The sequence below is a fragment of the Silurus meridionalis genome, chromosome 2 (genome assembly GCF_014805685.1).
Source record: "Silurus meridionalis isolate SWU-2019-XX chromosome 2, ASM1480568v1, whole genome shotgun sequence".
Classification (NCBI taxonomy): domain Eukaryota; kingdom Metazoa; phylum Chordata; class Actinopteri; order Siluriformes; family Siluridae; genus Silurus; species Silurus meridionalis.
Window position 1 is genome coordinate 15643013 of NC_060885.1, and position 23403 is coordinate 15666415.

The 23403-nt window shown below is 37.4% G+C and overlaps 1 protein-coding gene across 3 annotated transcripts in view; it reads right to left on the reverse strand.

Annotated features, from left to right (window-relative positions):
* Positions 1 to 23403, reverse strand: part of kcnq5a (potassium voltage-gated channel, KQT-like subfamily, member 5a) — a 123933-nt gene that overhangs the window by 15292 nt on the left and 85238 nt on the right. For all 3 annotated transcript variants that reach the window (XM_046863612.1, XM_046863601.1, XM_046863592.1), the window contains exons 2-10: positions 17235 to 17325; positions 15175 to 15301; positions 13066 to 13241; positions 12304 to 12429; positions 11003 to 11113; positions 10141 to 10236; positions 4560 to 4654; positions 3726 to 3752; positions 225 to 445 (exon numbers count right to left, since the gene is read on the reverse strand). In XM_046863612.1, coding sequence (XP_046719568.1) covers positions 225 to 445; positions 3726 to 3752; positions 4560 to 4654; positions 10141 to 10236; positions 11003 to 11113; positions 12304 to 12429; positions 13066 to 13241; positions 15175 to 15301; positions 17235 to 17325 — 1070 coding nt within the window. The remainder of the gene's footprint in view (positions 1 to 224; positions 446 to 3725; positions 3753 to 4559; positions 4655 to 10140; positions 10237 to 11002; positions 11114 to 12303; positions 12430 to 13065; positions 13242 to 15174; positions 15302 to 17234; positions 17326 to 23403) is intronic.

Consider the following 23403-nt stretch of genomic DNA (forward strand, 5'->3'; position numbering starts at 1 on the left):
GTTATAAACATCTTAACATAATGTTGCACTCCAAATTTCTTTTAGCAGTCTATTGTCATTCAGGATAATTATGTATACACTTTGTCACACAGGAACAATCATTATAGATATTCTTAATATATACTTATACTGCCTACAATTTCTATAACCGATGCTTCTAGTAGGCAATACATTATGATTATAATCAATAAGTTTACACCATGCCATGTTTTTCTCTCTCTTACCTTCAGGCATGGTGCGTGATTGACTTTTGAGCCTGAGCGAGGGTCGGAAACGTGTTCGGTCATTGAAACTCCAGCTCTTTTGTACCTTGGCTGGGCTGCTCCCATCTGTTGCTACCTCAGTCACAGGAGAACGTCTGTCATTCAGAGATGTCTGCCTGCTCTTAATGCTCTGACCACGAGGACTGGCCATGCGCACCCGTTCCTTAAAGCTCAGTTTCTGACTACATGAGGGAAGGAGGGCAGTTGAGGAAGAGCAGGTAAGAATGATGAAAGAATGATGAAAAGAAGAAAAAAGAAAGAAAAAGATAAATTAAATACAGCCCAATTTCTGGTAAAGACAAATGACTGGTAATAGTAATGATATTTTAGCTTACTGAAGAACTATTCACTCCATTGCTCTTTTCCACATTTTGTCATGCGAATCTATTACCTTTTTTTCATTTACAAAAGGTTTAACATTCAAAGGTGCTTTTATTACTGTGATAAAAAGTTAAGTTCTGTCAGATAGGAGAGAGGTCATAGTCGAACGATCATTTTAAGTAGTAAAAGGTATTTACACACTGTCTCAATTAGATTGATATTTGATCTTTCACTGAGCCATTCAAACATACGCATGTTCTTAGTTTTGAACCATTGCGAGTGTCGAGTGTCCTGTAGACTGGAATAGATTATCTTTGTAGTTGGCTCTATCCAACTTGCCCTCAACCATGACCAACTTCTCAGTTCTTGCTAACGATCCCCTTAATATGATACTACTACCATGATGCTTTTACTGTGGGAATTGCCTTCTTTGGGTAGTTTTTTTTTTCTTCATCCCAAATGTAATGCTTTGTGCCCGTCTCATCAGACCAGAAAACATTCTTTCATATTTGCTTTTTTGCAATTTTTTCAATAAAAGTGTTTTTGATAAATCGGATTTCAAATGCTAGGAATGGATTATGGCAAACAGGATTTCAAATGCTGAGTAAAGCAGCTTTGTCTAGTGACTTTGTTTTAAGGCAACTGGTCAGACATAATTCCTTCACTAGATAAAGCTGTTCAAATTTTCTAGGTGACAATACAAAATGTGGAAAAGTTCAAAGGAGGTAAATATGCATGCAGGGCACTATATGTAAATTTATTAAGTTAACATTGCAGAAAATATGAGATTATTATCATTCACACAACTTAAAGGCAGAAATTCATTGTACTAAAATGATGTCCTTTACTCAGTTTAAACAACAGAAATAGACAGACATGCAATGCAATGCATTCTACAACAGGCAATGTTTTCAGGCCAATCACTCATGATAATGGGAGCTGTATACATACAACGAAAAATGAGATCAGTTAAAGGTAAAATAATAAATTGAGGTAAATTCCTCCCTCTCCGAAGGACCCCTAAACAGATGCAGATGCTACATGAACAGTACCAAAATTTGTAAGACGATAGTAAAGGGAATACCAGTGGCTTGAGCTTGGATCAAACACAAGTTAGTGCTTAGTGTTCAGAGATGGATCTTTTATGAAGTAGTAAGCATAACTCAGAAGCATGCAACATGCATCATGCAGATGTAGGCATTATGCAAATACAATTTGCCTCACTTCATATAAAAGTAGACACAGCTGATAGGAGCTTCCTTATTAAATCTAAAACCCCACACAACTGTCTTTATTGAGTGTCATGTTAACACTGTAATGGTTTATTAGGTTGAGATACTATTTATGAAACAGATCAAATCATGCACCGTACTGTCAGTCATTAAAAATGGCATAATTATTGTATTAATCTTGTTTTGTGGGTGCTTAAAGTCATTTTGTGTTTAAATATAGTGAATGCAGTGAGAATCCCGGGTCATCTAATTTGAGCTCTTCAGGGAACAGGTAGTAGTCAAAGTTTAAGGCCCCTGTTTGAGCCTCTGTATGAAATCAAATTTGGAAGATTAAAGGTACATTTGGAGTGAGTCGCCATCCATGCACCTGCAGTTAGTCAGCATTCTCATTGGTTGTCATGTGGCCAAAGCAGAGGGGGATGCTGGGTACCTATAGTTCCTTGTGGTATACTTCCTGAAGAGCTTCTGTCTATTACTATGAACCTTACTATGGAGTATGAGAGACAGATGGGTATGGATTAGTTAAATTGTGAAAAGAAAGTAGATTTCTTTCAGTGGAACAAACAAATGTGTGGTTTGATTGGGAAAAAAAGACAAACACTTGGTTGTACAGTAAAAAGGCAAACATTTTGTTTTAGTTAATCTTAATCGGTTCTGTTCGGAAAACTGCTAAAAGCACAATGAGTGGCAGACATGCATGGATACAGTAATCACCCCCAAACACTCATTAAACACACACATTAAAGGCCACATATACATGAGAGTACATAAAAGCCAGTTTGTGACAATTTGTTAGTTAATTAGAGGAGCTTGGTTCCATACAGAGCTACCACTTGTCACTCTGGCCAGTAAAACCCATCACACTACAACATCTCCAGTCATTTTATTAAAGTGGTTCACAGCTTAGTAGTATTTACAACCTAGATTTTTGCTTTGTGTGTTTATAGTTCAGAGGAGTCTTTGCAAAACCATATTATGGCGTATTTGCCACCCACCAAGAAGAGCATAAATTATTTAACTTAAGCCTTACATGTCTGGCAATGCTGCTGTTCTTTTATTTATTTATTTAAAGTATGAATTACACACCCAAAATCCAATTAAACTGCTAATTACTTACAAACGCACCAGCAGTGAGCTAAGCTGAAATTACCAGTAAATTAATAGAACAGCAAACTGTGAAGAAGCAACAAAAGTTCAGTTGGTGAGGAAAATGCAACTACTTAAATAGTCTCTGCCATTATAAATGTGGCTCCTTGCTGTGCATGCACATTCACTGTCATAAAATCCTTTGAATCTGTGGCACTAAGACCTCTCACAAAGAGAAATGTAAAAATAAACAAAGAACAAAGATACACAAGCATTTAGAAGAGACACACTGGCCCACTGCCATTCTCTGCCATTCCTACCTTAAGCAGCAACTTTCTCCCCCTCTCTGTCTTTCTCTCTCTTTTTAATAATTCCTGGACTATTCGTTCTCCAGAGTGATATTTAATCGCTAACATAAATAATCGCAGAATGGAAAAAGTGCATCATGTCTGCCATCAGACAAGTGGTACTGTGCTCGATGTTTAACTAATGCCAAGATAGAGCTGTTTATTGTGCACACATCCACTTTATCTCCCTCTGCCTCTCTCTCACAATCATACCCACACAGAAATTTAAATATATAAAGTCACATGCAAACATCATTGAGCTGATATAAACCTACGGTCACTTGACCCTGCTGTGTGAATTCTCTGAAGACGTAAAAGAGGCTCTTTCTCATTTTTCTTTGCTTAAACGCAAGCTTTTTCCCACTTTGTATAATTACTAGTTCAAACATAAAGCATATGTGTGTATTTTATGCACAGAAATTTTTTTTTCAATGTTCATAAATGTACAGGTGACATACAGTATAAGAATAACAAACCTGGTGGTGGATTCGCCCTGGTCTTTCCTTCAGGTGTTAGTTAGCAACAGAGAAGAGAAAAGGGGCAGGAGATTATTTAATTACATGAAAACAGGAACAAAAAAGAGTCTAGAATAAAAGACAAATGGCACTGAAATATACTGAATCTTTCATACAATGAATGAAGCATCAATATATTTCTCTCTGTGTTAACACATTACGGTGTACAGTAAATTAAGGGAGACATACACATACACACATGCACTAACAATCAGAGCAAAAACAAACCACGCTGTAAAAAAAAGAAAGAAAAAAAGAAAAACTGAGAATAGAAGATAGCATAAACATGCACCAAGCAGACATGCAAGCAATCGGTAACGCACAATCAAGCTGTCTGGGAAAGCCCTTGCAAGGATAATTTAGCTTTAAAATGGACAGGAAAGTCAGTGATTACTGGAAAAATACAGTAATGCTTTCCTCTGTCTGATCTTACATATGTGTATGTGTGTGCATATGTTTCTCCACATATTTCCAGGCGCCTAAAATCTATATTGTCTTTCATGCTGGCCTATATAGCTCGTGTAATTAATCTTCCCTCGTAGTGTATCTTCAAGAGAAAGTATGTGACTATCTGTGGATCTTAAATTCACTTTGACTGCAGCCAATTTGATATTTCAGTGATTACAGGCCTTTTGCAAGCTTGAATTTGTGAGGAATATACAAGGAGAGGTAACACAAAAAAGATGGAATTAGGCTTGGTGACACAGACTTGTTTGCAATGATAAAGAGGGAAGAACGAAGGCCACAGGAGCACAGACACCAAAGAGAACACCCAGCTGCCAGAGTTGTACCTACTTTGTAGGGCTGCAGGTATGCAATGCCTTCAAATGAGGCTTCCAGGTAGCAATGGAAACCGAGTTCTCATCAGCCGCATAACTACGCCAAACACACTACGTGCAGAGTATACAAAAAGGAAAATAGGGGGGGAAAAATGCAATCGAAAAGAAATGTCACAAGGCCAGGAGAGAGCGAGGGTTGGAAAAAGAAAATAAAATAATAGAAATGAAAAGAAAGGAAAACAAAAAAGGCAGATTAGTAAAAACCAGTTCAGGTCAGAGTTTTCTCATCAGTTGACTGCATGGATACATGCCTTTGAGAAGGGAGAACACTTTTATAGTATCGCCACGTGCCACTCAGGTACGTTCTGGAGCGGTCTGTGGAGTAGAGTCTCCACGCAGCCTGGTGCAGGACACACATACACAAGGACAGACACATGGACATGGGTGCAGAAAGACATCAGCATGGTGAGGGAAAAGCCCGGAAAAATAGGCATTCTTATAGAATGTTAAGACATTTATTCAGTGAATGCCTTTGCTGAATTTTGATTGACCTAGAAAAATCATTGTATCACACTTAATCTTGATTTCAAAACTAGAATTATATAACAGTGGCTAACTTTAGATTGCACACTGTAATTGCATACAAAAAAACACTGAAAAATGTCTTATTGCATAATGAAACTCACACCATATAAGAACAGCTTGAAGAGGAAAGCACAAAAAATGTGGAAAAAAGTGCCACACCTAGCAAGAACAAATATGTGAAACACCAACAAATACAGCGCTGGAATCAAAGCACAAAAGCAATTTAGTGAGCCAACACCTAATTTATTATTTATTTATTTATTTATTTATTTATTAAATTTTGTAAAATTATATATATATATATATATATATATATATATATATATATATATATATATATATATATATATATATTATATATTAAACAACATACCAAGGATTATTAAATATTATGGAAATAACACAATAAAGAAGACATATATAACATACACTATATAGAAAAACTTGTATGGACACCTGGTCATAAGGTTTGTATGTGCCCCATTTGCTGTTATAATAACCTCCACACTTCTGTGAAGATATTTCACAGAGCTGGCTTTGTGAACATTTGCATTGTTATGCTGAAACTGGCTTGGGTCTTCTAGTTCAGGTTAAGGGAAAATGGTGTGCCTGCTACTTTGTGGTAGCAGTTTGTGGATGAACCATATTTGGCTGGAAAGTCAGGTGCCTCATTGATTTTGTCTATATAGTGTATAACACAATAAAGAAAACTAATATTTTTTAAAATGAGAAAGGTGACAAAACTGCGCTGTAACATTCAGAAGACACAGACACTGTTTAATAGAAAGAGCAGACATATTAGCGGATGTTGAGGAATCTTAGTATGTTGAAGGCAATATAAATCAAAAGGCTTTTTACAGCACTTATGCAATATGAAAAGACGCTGAAAGGCACAACTGTAAGAGAGAATGATTATGGAAATGTGTGATGATTCAAACACCACAGATCATAAATCTTGCATACTACGCTTTCAATTCAAGATGAGCAAGACAGATGGAAAAGCTGGGAGTAAAGGGCACTACACAGTAGGTTAAAGATATAAAACAACAGATTAAAAGATGTGTGACATTATTTTTGAAGTCCTCAAAACAACCTAAGTGTGAACAGTATTTCACTGCAGGACAGCAAGTCATCATTAAAAAAAAGAAGAGAAACTGTATACAGTCTGCCAAAATAATTATTCAGACACTTTTTCTTTGTTATTTTATATACACTAAATGGACAAATGTTTGTGGACAACTGACCCTAAACTGTGTATGTGGTTTTTTTTCACATTTATTAGCTGCTGTTATAATAACTTTCACTCATTTGGAAAGATGTTCCACTTGAATTTGAAGTGTGGCTGTGGAGTTTTTTGCTCATTTAGCCACAACAGCTTTAGTGAAAACAGGCACTGATTTTATATTTTATATTTGATACAATTGTGTGCCTCCAACTTTGTGGTAACAGTTTGGGGAAGAACCACATATGGCTAGAAAAGTCAGATATCCCAGTACTTTTGTCCATTGCATATGTCCACTTCAAATTCAATACAGGGTGACTTTATACATATGTAGTTATACATATAAACGTGTGCATACTTAAGCATATGTATTTATAAGCATAATCAAAAAATCTAAAAAAAATTAACTGATAGGGAAAAACTATGCTGACACTATACTAAAATATAAATATAAATCGTGAAAAAGATTTATTGTAAAAAAAAAAAAGAAAAAAAAAGAAAAAAAAAGGAGTTTTCTATGTTTTGGGACAACATTATTACACAATACAAGTGTAAAAAAGCCAGAGTCAAAGCAAAACTTAATTGTCAGTTCAACTGGTAAATAGGTAGGTGAAGAGTTTAGGAAACCACAGTCATCTTTGGACAGGTGTGGCATCCATAACCATTAAGCTATATTCTAAACAGCGGGTGCTAAAAAAAGTTACTTCAAACCAAATATACTAAAAATATTTGGGGCGTTGTCGAGCACCGAACATGGCAAAGAGGAACGCAAGTCTATTAATGTATGTACATTGGCCTTTCAGGGGGTGTTCTGGAAAAACGTAACTAATAAAGAAAATCAACATGCTAAAAAGAGCTTGTGGGTGAAATAACAAAAAGTAAAAAGAAACAAGTTTTGCCAAAAGTCACCTGCCTCCTTACTGCGACAATAAACACACACTAGATTCTATACATTTCTTAGATACTATTTTCTAATCATTTTTATTGTGCTTGACAATATTTTTTACAATACTTAGGTGTTTTTCTTTTAATAGTGAGCAGCTCTAAATAGGCTGTTAGTTAAAACAAAATTGTCACATAGTGTGGACTTATACATAATATAAAACAGTGCGCTGCCAAATTTAACTTAAGCTGTAAACACCACACTAAGCACAAAGCCAAATCCCAATCTTTAAAAGACATGCAGACTGTGTCATCAGCAGCATTATAAATGAAAATGCTAGCTTAGTCGGCTCAAGCTTTTGCTCTGGGTTGATTGTCAAAAACAGTGCCAGGAACATGCATAATTTCACACCTATACTGTAGCTATAATCGTATGGCTATTTCAGTATGGTCAGAGCCAAAGATAATATGTCGTGTGACCGAATAGAAATATTAGAAAAACAACAACCAACAAAAAACCTGGTACTGTTACAGCACCAAACTGTTGGTGTCATTCATGGGTTTCTGGTGCATTTTTTTCTAATTGCATTCTTGCATAATTTGCATAATATTCCAGCAACCCCTGCTTTCTGTGGTTATAGCAGCATACAAGATTTCAAACGGTCTCTCAGACTAAAAAAGGTAAAAAAGAAGTCAGCAGTTCCTCAAAAATTCCTACGACACACAAAACCTAATTGCTGATAATAAGCACAGATACATGTACAGTATATAAAAAAGCATTTAGAGAAATTATAACTGCCCTGTAACAATTATGGTCAAACAAGAAACCAAATTTGGGGAAAAAGATATTTGAACTAGACAAAAACCTCAGATATATAGCCAAAATAATTTAGGAGGCCCTTGAATGGCCTCACCAATTTCCTGACTTGAATCCTGTTGATTGTGGATTCTAAAATTGCAAGTATATAATTTTCGACCCTTGCAACCTTGGGGAAATTAAGATGATCCTCCAAGAAGAATGGGCAAAATTATTTTACTATAATGCAGCACAACCTTATTATTTCCTACAGTAAACAACCAACAACTGTAATTGCCAACACTGCATTTGTGGTGTCTAAATAGTTTTTCCCTATCAATTTAGTTGTTTAAGTGTATTTTTGTTTATGCGTATGAATATGTGTACTGTATACATAGCTACACATTGATGTACTGAAAGTATATGTTACAAAAACAAAAATGTCCAAATCCTTAGTTCTCCTGACTGTAGATAAAACTAATCATTTACTTAAGAAAATATCTAAAGCAAGAGAAATGACTCAGATAAACCGTGATCAGATATTCCAATTTGCTCTGTTTGGGAAACAGGTAACAAACATAGGTTATTCAATCATGCTATAGTACAGTTTCCCTGTTTCTTCAAGACTGTGACTTTTAAAGAATGGTGGCTCAGTCCATTAGGAAGAAGTATTATTCTTCAGGAAAGCCTCACACAGAATTCCTTCCGTGGAAACACATAATAAATAGTCACCAGTGTTTCCTTTGGACAGAGATGGTAATGGTCTAAAGTGAAATGTCTGTGTTATTGTTCATTTTCTCCTGCCTTTGACAAAATGTACTGAAGATTGTGGACAAGACAGATGGTAAATCCCACATATCTTCACCCTTCACATCTTCACATCTTCAACCCACAATATTAATCATTATGAGGTTAGAGGTCAGGGGAAAAGGGTCTGCATTTATTGGTGCTGCAGAGTCTAAATATGTAATTATGTTTCATACATAAGAGAAACAAAAGCCATGATGTACAGTAATACTGAAGTAAAGACAAAAAAATAATGCATACATGTTATTTTATATACTGTATGCAACATGTATATAGAATAATAATATATAACATACACCAGAGGCACCCAAAATTTTTCTACAAAACTCTAGCTTGATAAATATTGCATTAAACCAAAAATTATATTTAAATTAATTTTGCCACTGATCCATTTTCCCTATTTTTTCTCTCTTTGCATATATGGAATAGTGAACCAAATCAAAGGTCAAATCTGGCATACACTATATGGCCAAATGTATGTGGACACCCGATAATCACACCCATTTTTTTTTTTAAACTGTTGCTACAATGTTGTGGGCACACAATTGTACAGGATGTATTTGGTATGCTGTAGCGTTACATTTTCCCTTCATTGGAACTAATTGGCTGAAAATGTTACAGCATGACACAGCTGTGTGCACAAAGCAAAGTCCATAAAGAAATGATCTGCCAAAGTTTAGAGCTCTGACCTCAATCCCAATTAACACCATTAGGAAGAACTGAAATGCTGACTAAGCACTAGGCCTCCTCACCCAACTTCTGTGCCTGACCTCACTTATGCTCTTGTACCTGAATGAGAACAATCCCCATTGCCACACTTCAAAACCTAGTGGAAAGCCGTCAGCGAAGGATTATATATGAGATGGGGGTTTTCAACAAGCAAATATCCGTATGATTGGTCAGGTGTCCAATTTTTTTGGCATTATAATGTATACTCATTCAAAACATAATCAGGATTCTCAGTACTGATCCTCAAACACCGCTTCACTGCACAGTCTGGTGTTTTTATTTTAAACAGTAAGTTAAACCTAGGTTTGCTATTTAGCTAATTAGTTGAATCAGGGGATTGGACACCAGAGAATACGGCTAAATATACAGTACTCCATGACTAGGACTAGGAAACATTAGTATATACTACATAAATACAGTATATTAACATTTCTTTTTAAACTATAATTTACTTTTGTGTTTACATGCATTTTTTGCTTTAACTCCAACTCAATTACAATTGCATGTCACTGCACTGTGTCTTCATTCATTTCTTAAATTATTTAGGCAGATATATGTTCAATGCAGTGGGTTTACCTGTATAAGACTGGCAGCTGGGTTTCTCCTCTTTTCAAAGTGTTTCTGTCTGTGCTGCTCCTGCACCTTTAGAGCAAAGCCTGAGCCTAGTATCCCCTACACACAGACACACGTGATTTATTATTTGGTAAAGAGTTTCTTCTTCAATAAATTCCACAAATGTTTGCCTACTGTTTGTCATTGCTATTAGTCATCCAGTGTGGGATCTAAACTCTTTAGCAGAGCGAACACAGGCAGAGTCAGAAAAGACAACTGTCATTAGGCTGTTTGACCTAAACACTTGAACACACTCCACATGAAAGTCACTGTTGCAAAATCTAGTGTTTCAAAAATGACAAAAAGCTCATTGGAAATGTTCTTGGATAGCATATGACACATAACTGACATTAATCTTCTCTTTTGAGAGCTCAGAGAAATACGGCACTCCTGAAATAACACTAGCCACACAGCGCTGGCAGACAGAGCTATGCAGGAATGACGTGCATATGGATCTGAACACTGAGATCTAAGACACCTTGGATTAATATCACAGCGTGACCTACCTCACACCCAGATACCTTAGCAAGGGCCAAAATAGATAAGTACAAAAACAGGGAGTAGAGCTGTTTCATAAATTATTTCAAATTATATTCATAGTTAGAATAGTCAGAGAATAATAATATCAATAAAAAAAATACTTTAGACATAGTACACCATTGTATTTGAAATAGTCTTTTATAGTCATTTATGTTATGTGTTAGTGGTCCATTTAAACAATTTTAATACTATGCATTATGACCTTTGAGAGTATCAAGGTTCAGGGTGATGGTGGATTAAGAGGCATTGCTGCCTTCACTGGGATTACAAGGCTGCATGTACTCACCGCAGGAAGGGCAAAGAAAGAGATCCCCAGCAAAGCAAAACCTGCTGACAGGAGTCGACCTGGCCAGGTCTGTGGTGTCTTATCTCCGTAGCCAATGGTAGTGAGAGTGATCTGAGTATACAGACATCAGAGGTCAAGGGTCAGAGTTTGAGCGTGCCAGGTCCTTGCAGACAAGTGTTAAATTACTCTAGAGAATACAAACTCAGGACAAACAATAATGCCTATACGGACCTTCAATCAGTCTAACAGAGGAGGAATAGATTGAAGATACTCTAGATTTGACTACTCATAGGGAAGCTGGGTCTAGTAAAGGGCACAGTTTAACCCTAAGTCACCCCAACCCTAACCCTAATCATATTCCTATAAGAGACCACCACACACTGCAGTAAAAACCACATGTTGGAAGCAAAGCTCCACTTACAACAATTCCTGTCCAATCTGCCATATTAAAAAACCATTAATATCTAAAGGCAAACAGAGGAATACTCTAGAGTTACAGCCACACTGCCATTTATGTTACCTGCTTCTTTTTTCTCTTTGAGAGCAATAAATCAGTATTTTACGTAAAAGAAAAAGAAAGAAAAAAAAACATTATTCTAACAGCTCACTCTCCGTTCTGTACTGATAAGTGAGAAATTCAGATTTTTGCAGGCAGGGAATACTTAAACAAAGCAGAGGCCAAAGCAAATTCAATACATCCAGTAAAAGTGAGTGATCTGTCAAATGCTGAGTGTGTTGCAGACATTAACTGATGTCTGGGAATAGACACATACAGACACAGAGTCCTGTTCTTTTGCTTTTCTTTTCTGCACTGCAGTCAGCCTGGCAGATCTACACACCGAACCAAGAATTCAGCTTAGATATGCTTTGGCAGTGTAATGCTGGCTCTGTATGAGCCACTAAATTAAACCTCAAAAAGGCAATGACTAGGAACCACCACAAACTGACCTTATGTTCTTTACACTCAAACAGGTTTTTCCTGACTTGAGTGAATTCAATCATTTGTTCATTTCCCGAACAAGAAAACCATGAGAGTGGCCATGGCATGTGGACTGCTGTGTTTCTGCAATGTAACTCTGATATATGAAAAATGATACAACAGTATAATGTGGCTATGAATTGCTGGCTCTGGATTGATTCTAAAATGGGATACCATAAGAACAATTTAGACCTATTGGATCAGGGAATAAAGAATCTATCATTTTGACTGACTGGATAAATGTGTTCTGTGTTCTTTATAATAAAAAAATATATAAAAAAAGTCAAAGGAATGCAGTGTTTGTGTGCATTTGTAGACTTACCGTCCCCCACCAAAGTGCATCAGCATAGGTGGTAAACTGTTTGTTTAAATCTTTCTCCACCAAGTAAACCAGAAATGAGGAGAAGATCAGTACCAAAAACCCAATGTACCAGGCAGTTACCAGCTCCTGTACACACAGAAAAACACAGAGTCATACAGCATGCCAAAACATAAGGCTAACCAAATATTGTATGATGGGACAAAAAATCAAAAGGACAGGAATAAGAAAAGATAGAGGAGTAAAGCAGCTGTTTCAAAGACCACAGGAAATCAGTAGGGAGCTACAGCCCATAATCTATCCACTAAATGGCGGGTGGCTGAGGGCTGAGGAAGTCTGTGGTTTGGCCATGGCTCATGGCAGGAGCTATAGCCCAGACAGGGCTGCCGAAAAAGAGAGGCTGAAAGCAGGGTCAAACATTGTGAGTTGAAGGATCACACACACACACACACACACACACACTCACACACACTCACACACACTCACACATACACTCTGGCAGCTCTGCTCATATTCAGCATCTGTTTTTACAGAAACAGAAAAAGTGTTATTTTAGTTGCTTATTTGATGTCTCTGGAATGCAATTTGTTTTGCAATTTGGGCTATTGTATACTATAAGACTACAGGGTGCAGCCTGAGCTCTGTTAATTTTAGACATTTTAGAAGAAGCTTGCATCTAAATAAGTTCTGTGATAAACAGGGCCAAGCTATAAGGTGTCACTGCAAGTTAAAAAAATAGACATAAATTATCATATTCTTGTGTACCTTGCTGTGGGCATAGACTACAGATCCCAGAAGTTTCCAGGTACCCCCTCTCCGGTCCATGCGCACCATCCGCAGGATCTGTAAGAAGCGAAGGCTGCGCAGTGCAGACGTGGCAAAAATGTTTCCCTGGCTGCCGGCCGACACAACAGCAATGGACGCAATAAGAACTATTATGTCTGCAATGAGAGGAAAAAGAGACAGGCTCGTGTTTACATGGCGCACAGGCATAAAAGATTTTTGGTTAACATATACTGTACATAGCAGTAATTAATGAGGACACAGGAAACTGCAAAAGACTACAGCTTTTTTTTGGGCTGCTCCTATTAGGGGTCGCCACAGTGGATCATCTATCTCCATACTATTGTGTCCACTACATCTGCCTCTTTCAAACCAATTACCTGCATGTCTTACCTCACCACATCCATAAACCTCCTCCTTGGTCTTCCTCTTTTCCCTATTCCTGGAGGCTCCATCCTCAGCATACTTCTATCGATATACCCCAAGTCCCTCCTCTGCACATATACAAACTATCTCAATCGCACCCCCCTCACAAATTTCCTACATGTACAGTCCCTCTAATAAACTCATTTATAATTCTGTCCATCCTCGTCACTCCCAATAAAAATCTTAGCATCTTCAGCTCTGCTACCTCCAGCTCCACCTCCTGTCTTTTATTTAATGCCACTGTCTTTAAACTATACGACATCATAGGTCTCACTGCAGCCTTATAAACTTTCCCTTTCACTCTTACAGATGTCCTTCTATAACTAATCAGCAAACTACAGCAAGCTATTTCTCTCAGACATATCAGAAGCAATGTCTTTTAGGGCCAGCACATCCATCTCCTTTCATAAAAGCAAATCTTCTAAATCCTATCTCCAGTCCTCCACTACTCTACCTGACCTGGAAAAATATTATTCTTTGTTCAATTAAGCCATCTTGTATTTTTAATACTTTTCCCAAGATATGGAACTAAAAACAGGAAAAGAGGATTCAAACACCAGGGAATCCAACCATAATTCATGACATATTATATATACATTTAATTATTACCCTGTATTTGTTTGAATTGGAGGAGGGCAGTGGAGTGGTGCGGTTGCAGGGAGAAGAGGTGGTGAAGGTGGAGGAGCTTAAATACCTGGGGTCAACAGTGCAAAGTAACGGAGAGTGTGTTAGAGAAGCAAAGAAAAGAGTGCAGGCAGGGTGGAGTGGGTGGAGAAGAGTGATAGAAGGAGTGATTTTTGATAGAAGTGTATCTGTAAGAGTGAAAAGGGAAAGTTTATAGGATTGTGGTGAGACCTGCAATGTTGTATGGTTTAGAGACAGTGGCATTTTCTACTGGGAGTGACAAGGATAAGCAGGATTATAAATGAGTTTATAAGAGGGGCCGTGCGGGTAGTACGGACATGTGGTACATTGGTAAAAGAATACTGAGGATGAAGCTGCCAGGGAGGAGGAAAATATGAAGATTAATGAGTAGGTTTATAAAAAAAAGTGGTGGCCCTCAAGAAGCAGTACAGGTGCAATATGGGTATACAATGAAAAAGGTTGATTTAAAATAATTAAAATAATTTTATTTAAACATTGAAAATAATGTGGTTGATTTAACTTGCAAATTTACGTTCTGCGTCGTGTTTCATTGGGGGGAATGGGATGGTGAGCTCTGCAAATAAGTAATGTCTAGCAAAAAATATTACAAACACCAAATACTATTGAATTCATCACAAAAAAAACTATTAAAAAAATAGTGTTGTGCATTGTCTCCCATTTAGTAAAAACCAGCATGCCAACTGTGAGCAGCAGTGGTGTACAAAGCTAAACAATCAATTCATGATTCAGAAGCGATTTGTCTTTGTGAAAACAAAACTGTTTTGATGATGACTTCCCACAAACAAGCACAGAACCGATCTTGCTTTGGACTTGAGGTTCTTACTCACACATTAGTCAGCCACTGGTGAAACTATGATGGAGCTCTGAGCATAATTACTGAACAAGGCTTTAATATAAATCAGTACAGTCAACTCTACACACAAACACCATACAAATACAGACCCACAAATATATAGTATATAGTACATACAGGGTAAATCAGACTCAAGCATTTCTCACCTATGACACAGAAGGGCTTCCTAGCAAAGCGCAGTCTTCCTTGCCATCCTCTGTAGCGACAGCAGCATCCAGCAGACCAGATGCGAATGATGTACTCCAGACCGAACACAACGATCATTACAAACTCCTACAACACAACAAATTATCTCATTGACTGTATTGGATATTGCACCCTGGGCGGCATTAGTAAACTTAATACAATATATATATATATATATATTGTATTACAAGCAACAGAGATAAAAACATTGCACATTGCTGTTGTTGTATCTGTCAAAGCATGACTTTAATTCCATAATGTTCTTAAGTTTGTAGCATGTAGATGAACTTTTTCTCCCCAAATTTCCTTACTTTACTTCTCCCATATCAACTAGCAGTGTAAACTGAGATTCCCAGTCTCAGTTAATGAGACTCAGTTTGTTAAGTCTGTTTGTCCGTGGACAGGAGAAATTCTTTATACTGGTTGTATGACAGATCACTCTGTCAGTATAACCGATTGCATCTCTCCAGGAAATGCTTGCAAACAGCTCCTGTGGTGGCGCATGAGAGATGAGTGACAAAAACTGTTTATATAAAGCTTGTGATTTTAGTGACTGTCTTCATAAATTTTTTATGTGGAACATGTGGAACAATCAGTTAAATCATTAAATTCAGTGTCTGAAAAACAGGTCTAGGTCTATGTTTTTAATCCTGTCTGTATGGTGTGAGTAGAAGCTCCTAGAAAAAAAGTGAGGCACTTTCAGGATCATCCTGCAGGAAGTTCCATAACTGTATTATTCACGGACTGATTAGTAAATAGGACCTCTCTTTGTCTTGGCAGTGAAATGTTTATGGGTCAGTGAATTTGTTAACATTGACCATGGCATTATCTATGTCTTCTTTTACACTGCAAATGTGTTTTAAATATTTTTTACAGTGCTTGAGATGGAAAGAGCTGTCCTCCAAGTATGAATAATAGTATAAATTAATATTTATATTTGATAAAGCTAAAGTATTTTAAAGAGGACTATTTCCCAAAAACAAAATGAAAAAAGGTGCTTCCTAGATACAAGGATGTTACACAATAATGTACAGTGAGTTCTAAAGCAGCAAAATGCCTGACTATGCATTTTGCGATGGAAATGCGCAGTGCCCTACAGGAGCTCATAATAGTATCTGGTTAGCATAATTACCCCTGGAGCTCGTTTCTCAATGTCAGCTGCCGACCCTGTTAATTGCACCATTTGATAAATCTAACAGGATTCACTGGTAGATTAAAACTCTCAGCAGATTAAAGCATCTGTCAGTACAGCGCTTTACGACAAAGCTGACAGTGCTGCAGCAGTACAGCCGCTTATCTCTCCAAAATTTAGTACGAATGTTAGACTCATGATGCACCTCACATACATGCACTTTATGGTAAATTAAGCAAAATATTGGCAAATTAAACACAAAATTACTGCATATAGTTAATCTAATTGTATTGTCTTTATGCATGTCATATTGTATTCTATATTCATATATGTTATGTATATATTGACCAAATTGAAGTTACTGAGTCGATGTGCGGTTCAGATTTCACAATATTCAGCAATTCAGAGAAACTTAAGCTTGGGCAGAGATACACTCAGCATTCTTTTAACATCTGAGAGTGACATCCATGCACTCTCATAACAGACTCATTTCCCTGGATGCCATTTGATACAGAGTGTATTGTTTCTACATCAGTGAGAGTAAAGCCAACTTTGACCAATGCACAGTGGGACACATCAGCTCATCCAGCATCCCAACTGTGATGTGACTGACAGCCCATGCGTTTTTTTGGGCCTGAACCTCATTTTCCTGAGCAGATCATACTTACCAATAAAACAATGCTAGAAATCTATCTTAACAAAACAAAATAAAAATATGTATCATATAGTGAGTCAATAGATTTGTCCACAAGAGTCAAAGGAGGTGCTGGAACGTGAGATAAAAAATACTATTTGTCAGATATTTGAGACTACTTTTAAAATCAAAATATGCTGTTTTTTTTGTTGTGTGATAATGTGCCATATGTCCTGAGTGTGTTTCTTTCTCACCAGTATGAGTAGGCAATGATTAGAAAGGTCCATATGATCCGGGATAGTGGAAAACACAGACAGGACCAGACAGCCAAACACCAGGATGAAGCTGCCAGGAATCAAGAGAGACACAGAAACAAAACATTTTAATTTTGAAGTAACTGCCCCTGCCGGTGCTCTTTCAATTCTCTGAAGCATTTATAGACCTAAAAAAATCAGACTGATAAGGTCAGTGGCACTTATCAGGAGCTTAATTTATGCCCCAGTAAGCACAGTGTTGACCACCAGAGAGTTAACTGGAGTAGTGAGCAGAATATGATCTCTGGCTTTGGCTTTGATATATCATTATCTGGTCAAGTGCCAGTGTCTGGAAAGTCCAGATAAGACCCCAGGTAAAACCAATGTTAATGTCTGAACACTACTGCACACAAACCACACACAATACGCACACTCTCTCAACACAATTAATGTGTTATGCATCACTGTACAAACACTCTTTAAGTCCTTCAGCACTGTTATGATGTGTAACTATACAGTATATTCAATAATTATACAAGATTATATCCAGATATTGTGTAAATTATATAAAGATAAATGAATGATAAATACAATGTTGCATGAACCTTATTACTTCTTTCCATTAAAAACAGTGAAAAATATTGTGCACCAATCATAACCAGGAATTGTAGACGTTGAGTGTGAAGCAATTTAGTGCTCATCTGGATGAAATAAATAGGAAGCAAGTCTATTTAGGCCTCAAATGTTTGGTTGTGGTTTGACAGCCACAGTCCAGGAACCAGTTTAAAATTGAATTTGAACAACTGAACTAGGTTGTAAAGTGTGTATTGTACTGCAACTAGTATGACTACTGCAATCAGGCATGCCTTGGAGCTATTAATTTTGTGATCATGGATTTTCATGTTGTCAGGGTATCAGACTGATAATGTTGTTTCACTGCAGTTTTGGTAACTTAACTTTAGAGATCCTGCATTCACACTTTAACCAGATACTTCTTGCTTGTTCTGACACGGGTTTCCATAATAAAGCTAATATTCAAATAATAGTGATATTTTTTAATACACTATATGGAGAAAAGTTTTGGGACACTTGACTTTTCCACCCATATGTAGTTCTTACCCAAACTGTCAACACAGAGGTGTCACCACAACAGGATGTCTTTGGATGTGGTAGCATTACATTTTCCTTCACTTGAACAAAAAGACCCAAACCTGTTCCAGCATGAAAATGCCTCTGTGCACAAGCAAGCTTCATGAAAATATGGTTTACATGGGATAAAGTGAAAGGTCTTGATTGAGCTATAGAGCTCTGTTCTCCACCCTACTGAACACCTTTGGGATGAATTAGAAAGCTGACTGCACCCCTACCTCACCTACATCAATACCTGGCTTTACTAAAACCACTCTGGCTAAATGAGCACAATTCTCCACAAGCATACTCCATAATCACATTAAATATTTTCCCAGAAGAGTGGATGTTATTATATCATCAAATAAATGTGGAACTGTATGAAATGTGGAATGGGATGTTGAAAATGCACATATGAAGCTTATGGACAGGTGCGACAACCTTTTGTCAATATGGTGTACTATTTATGGAGCCAGTAATGAGATATTGAGGAACTTGTCAGGTTATGTCATTTTTAATGCTGTGCATAAAGTTGATCTTCAATGTATGAGTATCTTTTTCTGTTTTTTTTTAACACCATTCATTTTTCCTCTTTCTTCTTTTTCTTCTTGTTATTTTCTTCTTCTTGTTCTTCTTCTTCTCTTGATCTCAGAAGGAAGGAAAAAGTCATTTGTGTGTCTGTGGTGGATCAGCAGTGACGTATGTGTGTAACAGCTGTCACTGACTTCCCTCACCTGTTTAACTAATCAGTAGTATGTCTGCTCTGTCCCTTAACCCTGAAAACCAGACACTCTGACCTAAAACTCACATTTTACTAGACGGACTACAAGGAAGAATATTTTCTCACGTATTTTGCTCTTCTCAGCCAGCCACACACATTCCAGTATTAGAATCTTTCAGCTGTGCTTCTACCACTTGGTATTAATGTAGGTCATTTATGCCAACCATAAAGCTGACATTTACCATGCCACAAAATAAATTTATTACCCAACCAAATTTCCTCATAATCCCAAAAATACTTTGTACTGCAACCATCTTGTGGATGTTTGATAGTCACAGAAAGCATCAGTATTGTGAAAAGGTATTATAATTCTGCCTACTGCCTATTCTTTTACTATAAATGTATAGAAACACGCATATGCACACATACACACAAGAATGACAGGTCTGTTTAGTTTGGAAGTAAATACTAAATAATCACAGAATGCACATTCACACACACATCGACTGTGAAGAGAGTCCCAGCTTTAGTCATTACTGCCTCAGTTTTAAGAGTAGATACATAAACACACATATACAGAAGTGATCTCATGGATCTCTCCTTGCACTTAGTGTCAGAGGTGGGGGGGAAACTGAGCTTCATGCTGACCTAGTAAAAACAGTGCTGGAGGAAGGAACAGCTCAGATGAGCAGAGAGCCGTAGGTACAGAACTCATCTTTGCACGCAGCTTGACAATGTGTGTCTTTCATCACAGCCTAAGTGCCGTGGCCACTGCGCCAGCCTCCTGCCGACACACACCAGCCTCCACTGCCTGCATCCAAAGGAAACACCTTCTCCCCTCTAATGCAAAACTCTCTGCTCTTGTGTGTGTGTGTGTGTGTGTGTGTGTGTGTCAGTCAAAAAAACAAAAACAAAAACCAATCACACTGAAATAAGTATCAAAGCAGCCTGTATTGTGTGTCGTGTGTCTCGTATATCTGAGAATAATTAAACCCAAGACAGCGCTAATGATGGAGGTAGACATTGAACTGCCACCAACTCATACTGCATGGTCAAACTGGACACACTAGAGGGCACTGTTGCAATCTGTCACATACAGTACATCTCTGTCACAGACATAGAGAAGAGAAGAGAAGAGAAGAGAAGAGAAGAGAAGAGAAGAGAAGAGATGAGAAGATGAAAGAAGAGAAGAGAAGAGAAGATGAGAGAAGAGAAGAGAAGATGAGAGAAGAGAAGAGAAGAGAAGAGAAGAGAAGAGAAGAGAAGAGAAGAGAGTTCCCCTAAGATTTTCTTAGTTCTGAAGTTCTGAAGACAAAAAAAGCTAATTAATTTTCCATAGGATTACTGTGATATATTAAGAAGGTAAACCACAGTCCAAAACCCATTATTGCCTGAGATGTAACAGCTGCTGTGTGACTTATTGAATGCCGTGTACAAGTAACCCACAGACATCTGGCTCTTATTTGGCCTGATCTCCTAACAGCCCCAGTCTGATGTGGCTGAGAGGACACTCACTACTGTTTTCAATGCAGCTGCACTAGCCTGGTCCACACACAGTTTCCCACTTGGATCTAGGGTCAGTTGAAAAGCAGTAATGAGTGATAAGGGTTTGGCCTGAACATGTCTTTCCACAGAAGTCAGAATTGTGTAACAGGCGTAACTAACGTTGTGTGTTTTGCTTACATTTCACCAGTGAAGACAGCTAACAGATGATTACAGCATGTGTGTCGATGTGGTTAAGTGAGACTGTCAGAGTTTAAATGTTAGTATCTATCATCAAATATGTGCAGAGCTGCTGACATGCATCCAGTGTTCTCCTATGCTGTGTTTTAGTCCTATTGCTACACACTCACAATACACTCATCCACTCCAAATCCCTGTTTCATTTCTTAAATTTTTGCAACTCAGCACCTTTAAAAATGTGCTTCCTGAGGCTTCAGAAAATGTATTGAATTAAATGAGATTAAAACAAAAATGCTGTAATGTAAGGTTAGATGAGGGCAGGATAAAACCCAATATATGTATTAATTTAAGTTTTTCCTTAATTCATTAGTAGTTAAAATGAAGTGGAGCATACGCATTAAGCAACAAATAATTCATAAACATAAACATGGACATGGGTCAGAACTGAAAACAGAGAAACTAAAAAACTCAAGTCTTGGAAATAAATACAAGTCTAGGGTATAAAGCAATGGCGGTGGGTCAGGGCCAGCAAAGTCTTCTCTGCTGGCCTAAACACTATCAGAAGCACTGACCTACATTTACAACCTAAATTCTAATATTTGTATCATGCAATTGTATTAATTTATTCCCAACAGTTTATTCTCTTTGTTTCGTAGTGTTTCTCTTGGCTGCACTGCTTCCAGTATGTATATGTGGATGTTAGATTTTTTGTCCAATCAGATTTCAGCCTCTATGTGCAGCCACGTCAATCTAATCTGCCCAGGGCCTGCAAAGTCTGTCCTGCAGGCCTTTTACAATTGAGAATATTACCAACAGGTCTGTTTTTTTGATCAATCATATTTTATATTATACCACTGGTATAAAGAGACCAACTAAATTAGGGCTTAACACTTTACTGTTGCACACATCTAGAAAACGAACCAATGAAAAAGAACACACGTATTCTAAAGAGTAATTGCTAAATTTCCTGGAAACAGGATTTGCAATTCTCTAGACAAGAAATCAATCCACATCCATAAAATCTTTGCTTTACTTGAATTTCCAGGTTACATGGAGATCAAGGAAAAGACCACATGTAACAGAAAGATCAGAACTTCAAGCAGCCTGTGCCTTCCACTTAAGCACATCACACACCACAGCAAGCATCCAAGAGAGGCTGTCAGACAAGCACACTCTAAATGAGACTGGCCTTCAGCTGCCTTTACAGGGGCTTTGCTATCCATCAAAATTCACTTCTTGCCTTTGGCAAGTAGGAACAATGCACTGATGGACAACTCACACCAAAGTAAAAAAATAACTGTCCATCTATTAAAAGGTTCACCAGAGACTTTTAACAGTACAAACGATGACATCACCATGTGTCAAGCTCAGTCTGGGCAAGCTGTAAACTAATCTTGGTTGGCAGCTTACATCCAGATCTGTTATAAATTCTTAAGGCTGCTGCACTTCTATCTCGACTTGATATGCTGTCAGTCTGTGCACAGCTCTATCAGGTTGATACAAATTAAAATTCTCTGCCTGCAAACTAAACTCAAAGACCCACAAACCAGCCACAAAGATCTCACAGAGAAGTTTCCTTATGGCTGACAAAAAATTAAGAATGCAGCCCTGATTTTGTCCATCACTCATTACCCATACAGCGAGCCTACAACTGTAGATCAGTCAGATACAGATGATTTCTCACTGACATGCACAATATGGACAAAGGTTTTAAGACACCCGACTTCCCCATCTATATGTGGTTTTTCCTCAAAACAACCCACACACGTGTATAAAATGATTTTAAATTTGGAATTTGGTAGCATTACATTTGCCCTTCATTAGAACTAGGAGGCCAAGACCTGTTCCAGCATGACAATTCCACTGCACAAATGAGCTCCTTGAAAATATGGTTTACACAGGTTGGTGTGAAAGATCTTGAGAGGAGTGCATGAATTGAAATGCCTCAGGCATCCTCACCCTACACCAGTCTCCAGAAACATATTTCAAATTCAAACTTATTTCATTTAATCAAATATTTTAACTAAGCAAAATGAGCTACTGATGCACTTGGACTCTAAATCCAAATCTACTTTTTTGTCCTCTTCCTGAGGAATCATTATTGGATATTTGGTCATCTTGAGAGCTGGTAGAGTTCTATGTTATAAAAATATTTGTAATAACACTTAATAATTCACACTCTCTTATTAACAAGGCTGAACTAGATTTTTTTTCCCATTTTTAACTCTAGAGACTGGTGTGTGAAAAATTCAGAGGACATCAGCAGTTTCCTAAATATATAAACAAAACAACCCATTTGGCACCAAGTCAAAGGCACAGAGATTTTTTTCTCCCAAATTTGATGTTTTAATGTAAACATTATTTCAAGCTCATGGCCGGTATCAGCATGATTTCCTTCTGTAATAAGGTCAATAATTCTAGCCAGGATTCCCTGTAGTTACAGTCACATTGTCCAGAAAATAGAAAACTGCTCCAAATATGGTGATTGCAGCAGAAAAATCACATGACATAAATGGAAGCCATATAAATAGAATCCAGTAGAGGAAAAAAAGTTTAAATGTGTGTCTTTTAGTGGAATGAAGACCATACATTACGTCAATTTTTAAATACATAATCTGCAAAAGAAACAGTGCATGA